Source organism: Tachypleus tridentatus, chromosome 10, assembly GCF_004210375.1.
Source record: "Tachypleus tridentatus isolate NWPU-2018 chromosome 10, ASM421037v1, whole genome shotgun sequence".
In the NCBI taxonomy this organism is placed as follows: Eukaryota; Metazoa; Arthropoda; class Merostomata; order Xiphosura; family Limulidae; genus Tachypleus; species Tachypleus tridentatus.
The window spans coordinates 179,101,381-179,117,587 of record NC_134834.1 but is presented as its reverse complement, the minus strand read 5'-3'; the positions used below and the strand labels follow the sequence as shown (position 1 = coordinate 179,117,587).

At 31.8% G+C, this 16,207-nt stretch overlaps 1 protein-coding gene across 1 annotated transcript in view; it reads right to left on the bottom strand.

The window, feature by feature from the left end:
- Positions 1–16,207, bottom strand: part of LOC143228591 (proteasome activator complex subunit 4-like) — a 125,514-nt gene that overhangs the window by 45,951 nt on the left and 63,356 nt on the right. The window contains 6 exon segments of the mRNA XM_076459817.1: positions 502–597; positions 1,215–1,277; positions 5,511–5,609; positions 5,924–5,979; positions 9,462–9,527; positions 16,140–16,195. Coding sequence (XP_076315932.1) covers positions 502–597; positions 1,215–1,277; positions 5,511–5,609; positions 5,924–5,979; positions 9,462–9,527; positions 16,140–16,195 — 436 coding nt within the window.

Sequence of the window (16,207 nt, the reverse complement as noted above, 5' to 3'; positions counted from 1 at the left end):
TTAACTAGCAGCACTGGCTCATATAGTAACAAATGCTTGAGTGCAGCTGAAACTTAATATGCTGTTAAACTCCGAGCATAAAATATATCAATTTATAAAATGATTCAGTTTTGAATTTTGCACAAAGCTACACAAGAGCTGTTTGTGCTGTCCATCCCTAATTTAGTAATGACAGACAAAAGAGAAGGTAATAAATCAATGTCACCTACAACCACCTCTTGGATTACTCTTTTATCAACAAATAATGGGATTGACTGTCACATAATAGTGACCACAGGGCTGAAAGGGTGACCATATTTGGTGATGGAAAAAATTATTTCAAAATGTACAGCTTAAGAAAACATGCATTGTTTACAGTGAAAAACAAGACACAAAAAAGATGGGACATAACTGAATTTCAACCAAAATTTACATTTTTAAAGGTTTAATATTTTCTTATATCTTGCAGGTCACACTCCTTTTGCAATTTAAAATAACTTAGTTCTGTAAAATGTCTCATACTTCACTATAATGACTTGTAGCTAAACGAAGTAGATCATTCATCAGCTCCTTGTGTATGGTTGAAAAAGGCATACGTTGAAGTTCCAACACACGCACCTGAAAATGGTTTATCTTTTAATTTTACATTTACGTAAGTTTTAAGTAAATGCTAAACCCAGTTTTAGTCTTTTTTTATTATTAAACTTTAAGAATTATTCCAACTTACATACCACATTTAATAAAATATTAATATATTTCATTCTCATTTTTTATTTACATAAATTATTTCAATAAAGATAAACAAAAATATATAAAACACATACTGCTTAATTTTTAAAATGATATCCTAAAAGAACCATTATATGCATTTATCATATATATAACCGTTACATTTGACTAGATAATGTATCACCTATAACTCATGGTTACAAAAAGAAATTTTCTATAATTCATAATTAATATAACAAGAAAACAGAAATATGCTTTGCAAGTTATATTTTCATAAACTACCTATGTACCAAAAGACAACCATAAGTTTATTATTCTTGGCATTATTAGAGAATATAACCTATTTTAATTGTTTATAATGTATTGTTCACTATCAGAGCTAACACTTAATATACAAAAATTGAATAAAGATAACTCAACACAGCTGTTTTAAAAAAATATAAAAAAATCTCTTTAAAAACTTTTCATGAAAAGTAAATTTGGTCTTTACTGAATAAATTTCTTACCTCATGTTGTAATAGAGTTCTATCAACCAACAAGGCTCTGATGTGTTGCTTACTTCCAACCAGCTGATGTTTGGAAAACATCCAAATATATTCATTTAGTTTACAAAATCCTTCCAAATCTCAAAACTTACAAGTTTTGGAATAAAAACTAATCTCAAATATATGAATGTATCAACAGATTTCAAATAAGTTTATTTTATACCTGAAATTGCTTCTAGTAATTTCAGCACAATAACATATTGTTTTCAACTACCTTTAAAACATGCACACATTATACACAATAGCCCTAAAAAGTATCTTCTCTTAACAATAATCTCATCTGTAGGATATCTTTAAATGTAACATATTAATTAGAAATAATTTGAGTAGTTTTCTAAATAATGTACTTTGGGTAAGATTTAATTACTAAAGTGTTAACAACAGCATAGATAAAATATGAAAAAAAAAAACACACAAAAGACAGAAAATTTTCCTAATATGAGCAGACTACAGTATCATTATAGTTCTTGATAATGAGAAGCACACTTGAAATAAAAATGTATCTCAGAATGGCTGGTATTGGTATCAAAACTTTATTGATAAGCAGAGAACAATGTTTTGATTTCCTAAGGTCATCTTTAGGTTAACAAAGTGAGAGTTTGCAACTGACTGTTGCTGGGCAGGTCTTAGGAACGAGAGTATAAACAGGTACAAGATTGCAGGGGGCATTACAGTTGGATGCTAGGTTATTAATTAGTACAGGTATAAGGGTTTTCCTTTATATTGGTTTAATTTTGGTTTTTAGTTGTTGTATAAGTAGGACTTCTTTGATTTTGAGTTTGTTTATATTTGTTTTCCTACTAGGTATCTGGGTGTTTTCTATAGTTAGGTTGTTTATTTGATTTGCAGTGTTCAAAAATGTGTTAAGATGTTTTTTTATGTTCTTTAAACCTAGTTTCCATTTTTCTCTTGTTTCTTCAATATAGAAGTTGTGACAGTTGTAGCATTGTATTTTATAAATTATGTTGGTGTTGTGTTTGTCAGTCTAGTTTTTACATAGTATGGATTTTAGTTTTGTACCTGATTTTTGAATAAATTTGGTGTTTACTGGAATGTTGTGTTTTGTTACAAAATTTGTAAAAACCTTTTATCATAAATTAAAAAAAACTAAAGATCATAGCAAAGTAAAAATGAATCTATTTTATTTTCTAAAAAAAGGTTATATCATTGCAAATGTATCTAACTGAAAAATTAAATAAATACAGAGAAAATGAAAAGCATTACATTGTTGCTAAAATTTTCAACTGCTTTCTTAAAAAACTGTAATCTACATTTAATTTTAAAACCACAATGAAACTAGTGAGATTTAACGAATATCTTCCCTACCTCTGCTATTTATTGGAATGTTTTTATTAGACTTTTAAGAAAAACACACAAAACTTATCTGTAAAAGAATACTGAATTATTATTAATCTGTAAAAGTACAATTTAAACACTGGTTTAAACATAACCATACAAAAAACAGAGCAATTATTTTACTATGAATAATGATGGTGTCATCATAAGCTATAAAACTCATAAAAGAAGCAAATTTGTCAAACAGAGCTTAAATATTCAAAATTATAAACATGCTATAAGTTGTAATGATAAATTACTTGTACATAACATTCCGTTGCAAAAATATTTTCATTTGTATACACATTTTTTAAAATAATATTCAGAGGGAAGAAAGGTGAAAACTCTAGTTAAACATGGATTTGAAATGCTATTTTTTGCTGTTCAACTCTTATTAGGAGTTGGGTGGATTCCACCCAACTTGTAAACACAAAGGCACACATAAAAGTAATTCCACTATGACTTTTGATAATGTAAGCATATGTTTACAAAATTTTGCAGGTTGTTTGTAAACATTACAAGGCTTTCATACACAAAATATATGTTTTAAATTACGTATTAAGATATTTTAGTTAAAGATTTTCTCATAAAGACTTTTTCTTTCAGAATATTGACCACCTAACATGTAATTTTTAAGATCTAAAATACTTTTATGCAGGAGAACATTTTCAAATTTCATTGGAATCTTTATAACTTCCAGATAATTATCAAATGTTTTTAAGAAAAAAATTTTTATCTGTTATTTTCACTATTAACTACCACAAAAATTAGGTAGTAAGTATAACTTGTACTTTTTTTTTGCACAATGATTACAAATTATAACTCAAAAACAGACTTTTATCTAAACAGCTTAGATAACATAACATTTATAAACATATATATTATTTTTCTTATTTTGACCTTTCAGCCATTGCTGGCTAAGATAGAAGTCACAATGACACAGCACATGTACACTCATGTTACTATATCCAAGAATATAGAACTTACCTTCAATTTTTACAAAGGGACCTGTCTTGGCTGTATTTTAGTGGACTAGTTTTTTTGTGAACTACAATAACTTTTCAGATATAATATTAATTTCAGATGAAATATAATATATTTCACATTCTCCATGTGCAAACATTTTTTTTAGTTTTTATACATACATTTGAATAACGAAAAAATAATAAATCACTATAATAATACCATAGAAATCCATTATAATTTATAAAGTTTATTAAGGAAGCTATATGTGAGAAGAGAAAAAAAAAATTCTAACAAGCTAAAGACTAAACTAACCAACATGATTGCTTGTCTCAAAAGAAAGAAAAAATGCATTCAACTGGTTATTCACATGTTGCATATATAATTCATTGTATATAAAGGACCATCTCCAAAAATCAATGGAAGTAAATTGGGGTGGGAGGAAATGAATTTGATTTATTACGTTAATGATACCTCATCATTTAGAAAAGATAGGAGAATTTTATTTTATATTCTAGCCATTAAATATCAGTAACTTGAGTAACCATTGCTGCATTTAACATAGCACGTGACACATAAAAATTGACAATTAGGTGGATTTCTTAAATATTTATTTTTAAATTACAAAATTAAATAATGTGTAATATTAAAATGTAAATTATAATTAACAGTTTGACACCAAATTTAATGACATATATTCTCAAAATAGTAGTTGAATAAACGTTTAAATGTGAGTCACCAGATGAGATGATATGGCCTTTGACCTGTGACCCATAATAATAGGGTTAAGTTACATTTTAAATTTAGTGGAAATATTTGTAATCAAGTTCATAAAGCCCAACAGGAATATAAACTTGCACTTTCATAATGAGTGAAAAATATTAGCTGAAAATATTGAAGACCAAAAACTAGTAAAAAAACAAAAAACCAGTAGTGCAACCACTTTTAACAAAAATACAGGTTTTTCTTTTGCTTTATTTTCATTTCTTTGTTTTTGTTGTTGGAGGGTTAAATTATCTTTTAAAAATGAGAATGGTCACACAAAATTACCTACAATGCATTGAACTTGCCTAAGCCAGTGGTATAACTTTTCATGAAAAACTGTACGCATGACTTTGCTAATGTTGGATTTTTTTAAGCACTGGGATACTAAACCATGAAAAAAAAAGGCTTATTTCACCATTCTGATCCATTTTCTTTTGGAATGTATCACCCATGACAATAAAAAAAAGCATGAGCTTTGTTAGTAATTCTTGCTATTAATAATGTTATAACAGACCACCACTCACATATAAAGAAACTACAGTGTGGTGAGATTTAAAAATGTCCCACTGCAGTTCAACTGAATTCAGGTTAGGGTTTTGATCAACTTTCTAGATGTTGTGTGTTTCAGACTACTGCTGGAACATGGTTGTTGTATGGTGCTGTGTATGGTCATTCAATGACTGTAGAGCTTCCTCTACACAGTGGATTTGCTGGCCTGTAAATCAATACAGAGCTTCCTCTATACAGAGGATGTGATGGCCTGTAATCAATATAGAGCTTCTTCTATAATGGAAGTGTTGGCCCTGGATTGGTGTGGACCTTCCTTTATATACAATGAATTGGCCTACAATAATTATTTCTCTTCCAAAGTCTTATGTAATGACTTTCACTTGACTAATGTGATATGCAAAATTAGTAAATCTAGTGACCTGTCATTTCTTTTCAGCACGTCACCCATAGTACATTTGTGTATGAACTCCTTTGCCACTGTAATCTTGAATCAAACCAACTATCCTACATGTGGCAGTGTACCATGAAATTTGCAAACACAGTGTGGATAAGCTCCTGTAGATGTGTGGGTGTTATGTATAAACATTTTCAGTAATGAATTACTTAATAAAAATTAAATACAAATTACAAGGTATACATGCTATTTTATCTAATTTCATGAGAAGTTAAAATTAAATAACTCACTTTATTCTCTAATGCCTTTTTAACAACATGGAAGCTCTTCCACCTGGTATCAAACTCTGTTTTATCAACACCCCAGAAGATCATTAAAGACACAAAAATCTACAAGGTAAAAAAAAAAAGAAAACAGTTGAATAACTATTATGAAAATGTTATGTAATATATTTAAACTCTCAAAAAGCAATAAAAAAGGAAGCCAAGAAAAATAAAATTTAAATATTCATAAACATGTTTTTTCATAAAGGAACAACTCAAATGTTGACTTCCAGGTGGTGCTGTACATTACTTGTGTAAAGTTATTAGCTACTTAAAATAATTTTCTAAACAATCAAACACAAAATTACTGGTGGCAAATGTAAATTATTTTAAAATGCTTTTGTTTTAGTAAGCTATACTTTACTGTAAAACAATATTACCTTGATAATAAGAAAGAGAGACTTGGTGTCATCTTCACATGTATTCATGATGTGATCTGCAAAACAGATAAGCAATTTAATATGTACATATTCAATCCGTTATAACCTTAATACAAGACCAAGGAACTTGTAAGAAACTGATGGCTGTTTAATTAACATAAAGAACATAAGTACACCAAAGTGTGAAATAGAAAGCTAAATTATAAATGTTTTTAAGATACAATCAATAATTTTCTTTTTTAGCTTGTTAATAAATATTTGATACTTTTTTTAGAATTTGAGTACTAAAAATGTAATTACACTTACATTATTTAAGTTAATCAGAGAATAAGAGATATAGAAAATCATATGAGAAAACTCTTAAAGTTTGATATCAAACTTTATAGAACAGAAATAGTATAAGCCTTTCTGTTTGTAAAAACATTTTTTTTTCAACATTCCAAAATAAATGTTTAAACTTTCATATAAAAACACTGTAAACACCTATCCAACAGCCTTATAACCTATGACTTACTTTTTAGTGCCTGTATTGTTTATGATATGTCATGAAGGCTAACTGAAACATATCTATCCCTTACTTTGAATTGACAGAATAGAAGGAAGGTAGTTAAACCCATGCACTGACAACCTGCAGGCTACTCTTAGTGAATATTAGGTTCTGGCAATTACTCTTATAATGCATCTAAAGCCCCAAGGTGCAGCTGTTGTTTTTTTATAGTGTATAAAAAATGGATCCATAATCTGACATAATAACCACTATCCCCCCCTTGTTCCTTAATGTTTCTAAAAGAATATAGTTGACATTCCACAACACTGTAATGTCTATCACTGAATGAATTAAAAATCACTAATGTAGTGACATAAATGAAAGACAGTATTTCAAAGATTACATTTATCACATAAAATACCAGTATTGTTAACCATATGGATAACTATGGGGTCAAAGTGCACATCATGACCGTCTTACAAAGGTACATTCAAAACTTAAACTATGTTATTATTATTTATTTAACAAAATTAGCAGCAAAACATATTTTATATTAAAATTTTTACATTACCCAAGTTTTAATTTCAATTTCTTAATTTCAAAAGAAAGTACTTAAATACATTTTCAAGCTGTGCCTCCAAGTCACATTAACTAAAAGTACTGACTTCTTATTTATATTTTTTCCTTCTCCCTTATGAGAGATTCAGCCTGTTCAACAAATTAGAAAAAACAAGTTATACATATTCAAAATCATACATATTCATCTGAGATATCTCATAACATATAATTTCAAATCTGAGATATCACATAACATATAATATCAACTTCTCATCTGAGATATCACATATCAATTTGATATTCATATATCAAATCCATAACATATGATATCAACTTCTCATCTGAGATAACATATAATATCAACTTCTCATCTGAGATATCACAATATTTGTTCAACCCACATTAACATACCCCTTCCATATCCTATATCTTTTAAAAAATATCTATAACTCTGCTCAACATTGCTATTGATCATGTTTATAATCAAGAGAAAGATCAATTTATACACTACATAAGTCACGCAACTGTATTTTATTTTTAGTATTCAAATCTGACTGTTTGCTGAGAGAGTTTGAAGTATTTAGACTAAAGTTGTTTCTCTGTGTAGTAATGGAATTTTGTAAACCATTTATAGGTTAGTTAGAAACCCAAATAACTTACAGTAGTTTCAAAACATATGGCAAGACTTATTTCAATTATACTTGGACAACCAACACAGTAAGAAAAAATTGGCTTACTAAACCAAGTACCTAAGTGCATAAGGCATTAAGACTCTTAGAAATTTATTAAACTGAATAAGAAAGCTGGAATAAAAAAAAAACTAAAATTTCTCCTTGAGGAACACAAGTGGACAGCCATTGCTTGATGCAACTCCACAGATTGTTTGCCCTAAGCTCTTACCAGGTGGCTTATTGCTTTATTATGCACAGTTCAACAAGCAACAAAATGAAATGAAAGCATATGTGAAACTGCGAGGAGCCTAAGGGCACTTAGGATAAATAACTGTAATAGTCTGATACAATCTCCAGTCATTCAACAAAAAAAGTGTGTAGTTTTTATTTTATTACATACTTTAAGTTTCTTCTATGGGTGATTTTATCACGGTTAGAGCAGAGAAAATAAAAGGTAAAGTTCAAAGTTTTACTGATCAAAAACTTCCGATATACTAAATTTGTGAAGTTATATTTAGTAAATTCAGAGTTATACAACATAGTGTTCTATGGTAACATTGTGGTTACAAGGTTGGTCAAATTACCCATATACATATGCATGCACATACAATTTACTTTCAACACTTAACATTGAATTTGTTCAGCTAGCACTGAAAACTTAACTTAGTAACTATTAGTAACACTATCTTTTTCACTTTTTACTGAAAATATTCAAATCAATTTACCAATGCATACATTTATTTAATACTAAAAAATACTGTTTTTTATAACAAAACAATTATTTGTATATGTATCACTGCATTAGTCTGACATTTACCACAGCTACAAAATAAATATTTACAATAGCCAATAAACTGTAAGGTCCATAAAAGTTGAAAAAAAAATATATATATATATTTATATCTATGCACTTAAAAAGAACCAAAAACATGACTTGTAATAAGCTCAAACATTGCAAGGCTAAGGAAACAAGAATGTTTAAAAATGCTTATTTTGAATTTTGCCCAAAGCTACACAAGGGCTATCTGCGCTAGCCATCCCTAATTTAGCAGTGCAAGGCTAGAGGAAATGCAGCTAGTCATCACCACCCACCACCAACTCTTGGGGTATTCTTTACCAACAAATAGCAGGTTTGACCATCACATTTTTTAACACCTTCATGGCTAAAAGGGCAATCGTGTTTGATATGACAGAGATTCAAACCCCCAACCCTCAAATTATGAGTCAAGTGCTTTAACCACCTGGCCATGCCAGGCCAGTACAACAGGCAGCAGCAAAATAATCCAATTACTCAAATCCTTATTTATTTCAAAGAAACTACATTTATTATATATAAATTGAACACTGTTGGCCAAAAACACGATAACTAGTCTTAAAAAACGTTAATAGTTAAGCCATTTTCAAAGATAAGGTCTCAGGTCAATGATAAATATTTTAGTTTTTTGCCATGTTTTTTATTATTTATACTTGAAAATAGTGATACAGCAATCAGTTTAATAAAGTATGAAACTTCATAAGAAAAAAAAATTGATTGTCATGTAATTTAAAGTATTATTACTGCGAGAAGAAGAAATAAAAAAACGTCCAGAGATATCAGACAAATTCCTCTGGTAAAGATATGATTGAATTATTATGAATAATGTAATTTACAGAGATGAAAAGAGATCATGTTATTAAAATTTTTTCTGTATGTGTAAACACAGTTTTATATCAATACATAGCAAGAAATATAAATGTTTAGGATAATTCTATAATTTTCACATAGCTTGGAGGAATTATGTACATTTGTAAATAAAACTCTGGCATACTTTCAGATACCTACCTAAAACCTCCTTTAGTGAAATGACTATTGTCTGTCTGATGTTTCTTCCATCCTTGAAATCAATTGCTACATATGAGGAAATAAAATGTGTGTGTTATAGCTCATCATAACTTCCCCATTTTTATGAACAAATCCAGTAGAAAAACAATTTACCTAATACTAAAATGGTTTTAGTAGAGAGTGAGAGAACATGATAAAATCTGAATGTTTAAAACACAAAGAAACAGGTTTGCCCAAAAGATAGTTTTGTGAAAAATAGTCTTTGTGAGGTTTCTATAACTCAATATCTTATGCTTAAGTAATATTATCTGAATCAAAATGTAGTTATTTTTTACAGGAACCATTTTTACACAGGAACTTTGCTACATATTTTATGACCAACTCTTACACCACAAGCATGTGTTTAATATTGTATTTTAATATTTTTTAGCAAGTAATTCCTTACATTCTACCTATAAAAATTGTTCTCTTAAAACAAGATTTAACTACTGCAGTTTGGTTCAAAGAAAAACTAAACCAAAACCAACAGATGCACTTTTAATCTTCTCTTTTCCTCTAGGTAACTTTAACAGTAGTTATGAGCAGTATCTAGCTAGCAAGAATGTAGTTTTTTTCTTCTTTTATAAACATTTTATCAGTTATAACAAGCAACTATTCAGTAATTATATATACATTCAGTTTTTGGAATCCATGCCAAGTGGTCTTTTTCATTTGGAAAAAAATGTATCATATGAAAACCATTAGAACTGGCTCTCAAAACAGACCATTATTATTACTAACTAGTTCTAATACCAAACACCATAGCAACCTGTTAAATCTATTGGTAAGATTTCACTTAACTACATTTGTTTCAGAGAAAAACATTCCTAAAAACTTTTCGGGGTAGGATGAAAAAACAGTGATCAAAGTTAATTAAAAATAGTGAATTCTACTGCAGTGAAGATTTGTAAATTTAGTTTCTCAATCACATGCAATATTCTATTCTTTAACAGTTAAAGAACAACCATCATTGTTAATACATAATACTGTCTACAAAATCAACTTAGCTTGTTCTTCCAGTATTATTGGTAAAACAAGATGGACTAAGTCAGATAAGATGTTATTTAGACACTACTGAAATTATAATAATAATAATAATAAAAAATATATACTAAGGTAACAGTACTGATTTAATTCTCAACAGTAATAATTGTCTTCTCTATGAAGCTATGGATGTTTTATGGCAAGTAGAAATGAAGAGAGACATTGAAATCTATTAACAAGTGGAAATCCTCAATAGCTAGAGCACTTGAACTTTTTTTAGGTAGGATCAGATGTTGTTGCTGTTGTTTGGTATTTGTTGGTACAAAGCAACTAGGCTATCTGTGCCAAACAACCAGTAAAACGTAAAAATGAATCAAAGTAAAACTACTTAAATTTTAAACAGCTGGTATTAAAACTTAGAGTTGAAAAGGCCAATGACTTTTAAAAATTTAAAACATTAGTAAAGTTGACATGTCTAAAATGATGCTGGCATTCACACTCATAATAATGGCACAAAGGTAAAACATGGGCTATTGTGACTTGAGTATCACAAAGGCCACAGGTTCGTGCAGACTAACGAAAATAATGAGTTAAAAAATTGTGACCAATGCGTAGCCTACCCAGGACAACTTCCTCCTTCCAATTCTTACAGAAACAAAACGATGAAATAGCAAAAGAATGTTTGATCTGGGAAAGCTTACTATCACGTTGCTCACTCCAAGTCGACTGCCAACTGGTGCAGAGCCAAGCTTTGAATACAGGACCTTAGTGCATGTATGGAACAGGCACACCTGCAATAGCACCAGAGAAAACAGATTTAGATGTGGTGTCAGTGAGCTCATTACCTCAAATACTCACATGACCCAGCATCCAGAACTAAATAGAAATAGGCGATAAAAAGATATGGGTCAGTTGGTTTTGAATATTAATGAGAACAGGGTGAGAATTAGTGTGAAGAGATTCCAAGACCAGTAGAGTGCTTACGAGTCTGTATAAATAGTGCAGTTTGTGTACTACATAGCTTTATGTGATCCAGGGCAAAAGAAATTATGTACAATCAACAGTGAACACAGAAACTGTAGAAGAAAACTTGCATGCAATCACTAAACCCCAACAAACCATGGAGGAGCCTATAGAGTCATCTAATTTCAAACCATCACTATAAATGGGAATGGAAGAACAGTTTGAAAGGTGTTCAGCAAACAGAAGACAGTACTTCCAATCAGAAGTACCTTCCTTCCTCAGATGACAGATCACAGGTGGGGATGATAATAAACCATAGTGGGATGGGTTGACCAGTGGAGACAGTAACATTATACAAGGACAGACCCAATTCAGCCAGCTGCACCTGGATACAAAGGCTAAAATGAATAACGGCAGACCATCTGTTCTCATAAATCGTGGCCCACTGAGGAAGGAAAACACAACCCCAGGTAGGATACTGCAATAAAGATCAAAGTTTTGAAGTATACAGTAAAAACTATTACAAACTGTAGAAGCATAGAGGAGGTTCATGAGACTCTGTGTTTAAGCTCTGGACTGGGGAAGTGCAGAAAGCCTCAGTGCAAACTCAAAGTCCCTGATGATGAATGGGGTCCAGCATCTTCAAGGCAGAGCCATAGAGCAGTGACCCATAGTCTGATTTTGATTGAATAAGAGCACGATATATCTTTAGCAGAGAACATCGATCTGCTCCCCAAGTGGTGGAAGAAAGGTCACAGAAGATGTTCAGTGCTCTTGTACATTTGACTTGTAGCTGCTTGATGTGTGGTGTAAAAGTCAGCTCACAGTCAAAGATAAGCCCCAAGAACTTTGCCTCAAGGACTACGGGAAGCACAACTTCACTGACATGGAGTTCAGGATTGAGGTGAATACCCCGTCGTCAGCAAACATGCATGCAAATAGTTTCAGAGAGAGAAAAGGTAAAACTGCTTGCTGTGATCCACTTGAATAAACAATTGAGAACAGTTTTTAGCTGCTGCTAAATAAACCTCATGCTTGACAACTGATGAGATGTGGAAGTTGTTGACACAGAACCTGTTTGCAACAGTAGGAGGGAGTAGTCCAATGATGGTATTAATCTTTATACTGAAAAGTGTGACCATCAAGACACAGCCCTGAGGGACTCCAATTTCCTGTAGGAAAGAAAGGGAAAGTGTCAAACTCACAAGAACTATAAATCACTGGTCAATTAAAAACCTTTAATAAAAATGGGCAAATGCCCACACAACCTGTGTGGGTGGATGTCTTGCAAAATGCTGTACCATGTAGTATCAATCAGCAGTGTCAACCATCCATGTACTCGTCCATCACATAACCTGTCATTTCTGTACAAAGAAAACTTCTGAAAAATTACTGCATCAACATGTTTGAGAAAAACATTTCCTGTAAGGAGCGATAAGAATCAATTAAGTTCTTAATGTCATTTAAGTATTAGCAAAAACCTTGACAGTTCCACTGTATCAAAATAGCTATTTTTAATTAGGTAGAGGATAACTGGGTGAAGAGTCCTTCTGTTTTCAACCTTTTTTTTTTTTTTCTTTACTGGAAGGAAGTCTGTCAACATCGATGGCTCCTGCACCACGTCAAGTGGACAGATCCCTGTTGGCAGACGAAGATTCCTGCGACTAAGGGTGCAAAAAAAAATTGTTCTGTATCTTGAGGCTGGGGAAGAAGATGGACCTGAGAAAATGCTAGAACTCGAAGTCAAAGGAAATGGACCCAGGAAAACACTGGAAGAAGTGGTGGAGACAGAGATGAGTAAACATTGTCAGCTCTCTTAACTATGGAGGGTAAAAGACTCTTCACATGGTTTGAAAATGACTTTGTTGGAGACACAATGAGATCTGTCCACACTCCCACTGTAGCAGTGGAACAAAGAGCAGCAACATATGTAGAAGATGGAGTGGGAGACAATAGCTTCCCAGCCTCCAGGAAGGAGATATTGTTCACAGTCTTCATATGTTGCACCTCTTTCTTCTCCACCTACTTATGGCAAGAACAAAAGTATGAGGGGTATGAAGTTAACACAGTGTGGTTCCAGTCCACACTCGTAGGCATTATGGTATTTACCACCACAATGAGTGCATGTTCAATATCCGTGACATAATGTCTTCAAGTGACCAAACCGCTGACACTGGAAATATCTGAGAATGTTGGGAATGTTTTGCCGTACATTACAGTTCCGATATCCTGCCTTGATAGTGGCAGGTGAACATGGTGATGTAAATGTCAAAATTAGAACATTAGTGGGCAACAATTTTGTCTTTGCAAGTGGATATTAGGTGCACCACCAAAACATCTTGGCTGAATAAAAGTAGTGAGGATCTCCGACTTGAGAATGTTCTTTAAATCCCTTTTAACTATAACTTGTACAGAATAATTCAAAGTTGCATGGGAGTAACCTTGATGGGTATATCCCCCATGACCTTCAAGAGGAGTTTGGTGCTTTGTGATGAAGATGTTTTCACTAAAATGTCTAAAGAGTGCAGCTTCTTTACTGACTTAGAAAAGCCAGGAAGCCCCTCTAATCTTTTCTGAATGAGAAAGGAAGACATCTTCCCCAAGTATTTCTCAAACAATGAATGCAGAATGAGAAATCAAGGTATTGAGTCTGACTGTGATGGTGACTGTACAGCAGTCATCCATATGTGATCGTTTTCCAATAATCTGTTTGTTTTTTTTGTTGTTTTGTTTTTTTTCAAGAATGGGCTATCTATAACATGTAGAATACAGTTTGGTGTTCACTGTCCCTACCCAACATACCCAAACACTAGTATCAGACACAATATCCACAAAACCTGTTAAGAATGTCCTACACTGGTACTCAGTTGACCCTAGCCATAGTGATGTGTTAGGATTGGACCCCTCGACCACCAGGATTCTCTCTTCACTTTCAAGGGTCACAATGCATGACAAACATATAAGTGGATGATTAGATTCCAGGGGAGGTAAAATGAAAGTACAGAACGTTCTCTAGGAGGTCCCCTCACCATGTACAGGAATCCACCTTGAGGTGGGCATGATAAGAGTAGATTAATCTAAAACCCCTTTTTATCCATTATATTTTTGTGCACCAGGAATATTAAGTGTTGGCCACACATATAGCCAATTCAAATTTATTACTCATTACAATCTTTACCAATCTACCCTCAAACTGAAATTATTTTAAGCATGATTAGAGTAAATTAATGTACAAGATCTTTGGCACATTCAAATACATCAATCAAAAGAGTCTGACCATCTCAGTCCAAAGCTGTAATCAGATCTGAAATGAGTCATGAGATGACAGAGCTATGAGCTAAAAGTTTGTACTTAAGAAGAAAAGAAAAAACAAACTCGGAGAAATTCTATGAACTGCTACACTACTACTAAAAGTGTAAGCAGCTAATATTTATTTTACATTTTAATGAAGTTATTAACCATATGATTGAACTGTTCAGTCTAATGTTAGAATTCACAAGAAATACTCAATAAAAATTTTATATTAATTAAGGTAAAATATTAAGTTTTAAATTAATCTGCACTACATAACAAAACTTCATAATATAACGACATTCAGCATATACTGTATGTTATCACAACACAAGCAAAAAACTCATGCACATATACATGACAATAAGAAACACAGTATGAAAACATACTTACCAGCTAGTGAAAGAAGTCAGGCACAAAAAATACAGTTCTGATTTAATAAAGGTAAAACAAAACATAAACCTGATGACAAAATAAATAGGAGTTTTTCCACAGTGAAAAAGCAAAAAATGAAAAGTAACTTAACAAATTGTTAAGAAATTGTTATAATTTTCCAACACTGAAAACATATTTCTGAAAGGAACTTATTTCTTCTCATAAAATTAACTATTCTCATTCACTGCTACCCGCTATATGCAAACCAGACACCTTCTGATTCCCCCTACTGGAACTGAGATATTCCACATCTGTCATACAAATCATCAAATGTCACTTTTCCACTAATAGGAGCATGACTTGTTCAAGTGATGCATATGAATTCCTGTATTACTCTCTACTGATCCATCATTTATAGTTTGGCAGAATTTGTATTTGAACACACTTCTTACTTGTGTAATGATCCATGTCTGGCTTTAATTTCCTCACAAAGTGGTTTTCTTTAATTCCTTTAGTTTTTATTCAAACACTTTTTTCATTTTAAAGGTATGTCAATTGGTTCCAGTCACATTATTCTTTTGCACCATTCAAATTTTATGGACTCTTCTTCACTATGAATTTCAACGTTCACATCACCACTTTGAGAGGTCACACCAGCAACTAGTGTTCTTTCTCAGGCCTCAAAGGCAGGTGACCTGATGGTGGATTTATTCACGTTTATCCACTGGGAGATCAGACATTACACAGGCCAGTATTTGTCCCTGGACCTCACTCCAGTTTCTCCAAGACTGGAAGAGCATGCTGAGATTGATGAGGACTTTGATTCCTTTTGATTTTGCTAGGCTTTCCCATCTGGTTCCTGAGAAATCAGTTAAACCTTGTGCAGTCTTTTTGGACTTTGTCTCCTAGGTGTGTGAGGTTTTATCCCTTCCTTTTATTTCTCATGAGCCATGTCTTTCCTTACCCCATGATAAGTCTTCCCACTCAATTCTGATTTTTTATGATGAAAACATAACCATCACTTACCTTTATGTCCAACTTCTTTTACTCGAGAACAATGGACTGGAACAAAACTATCAGAACTAATGATAAAA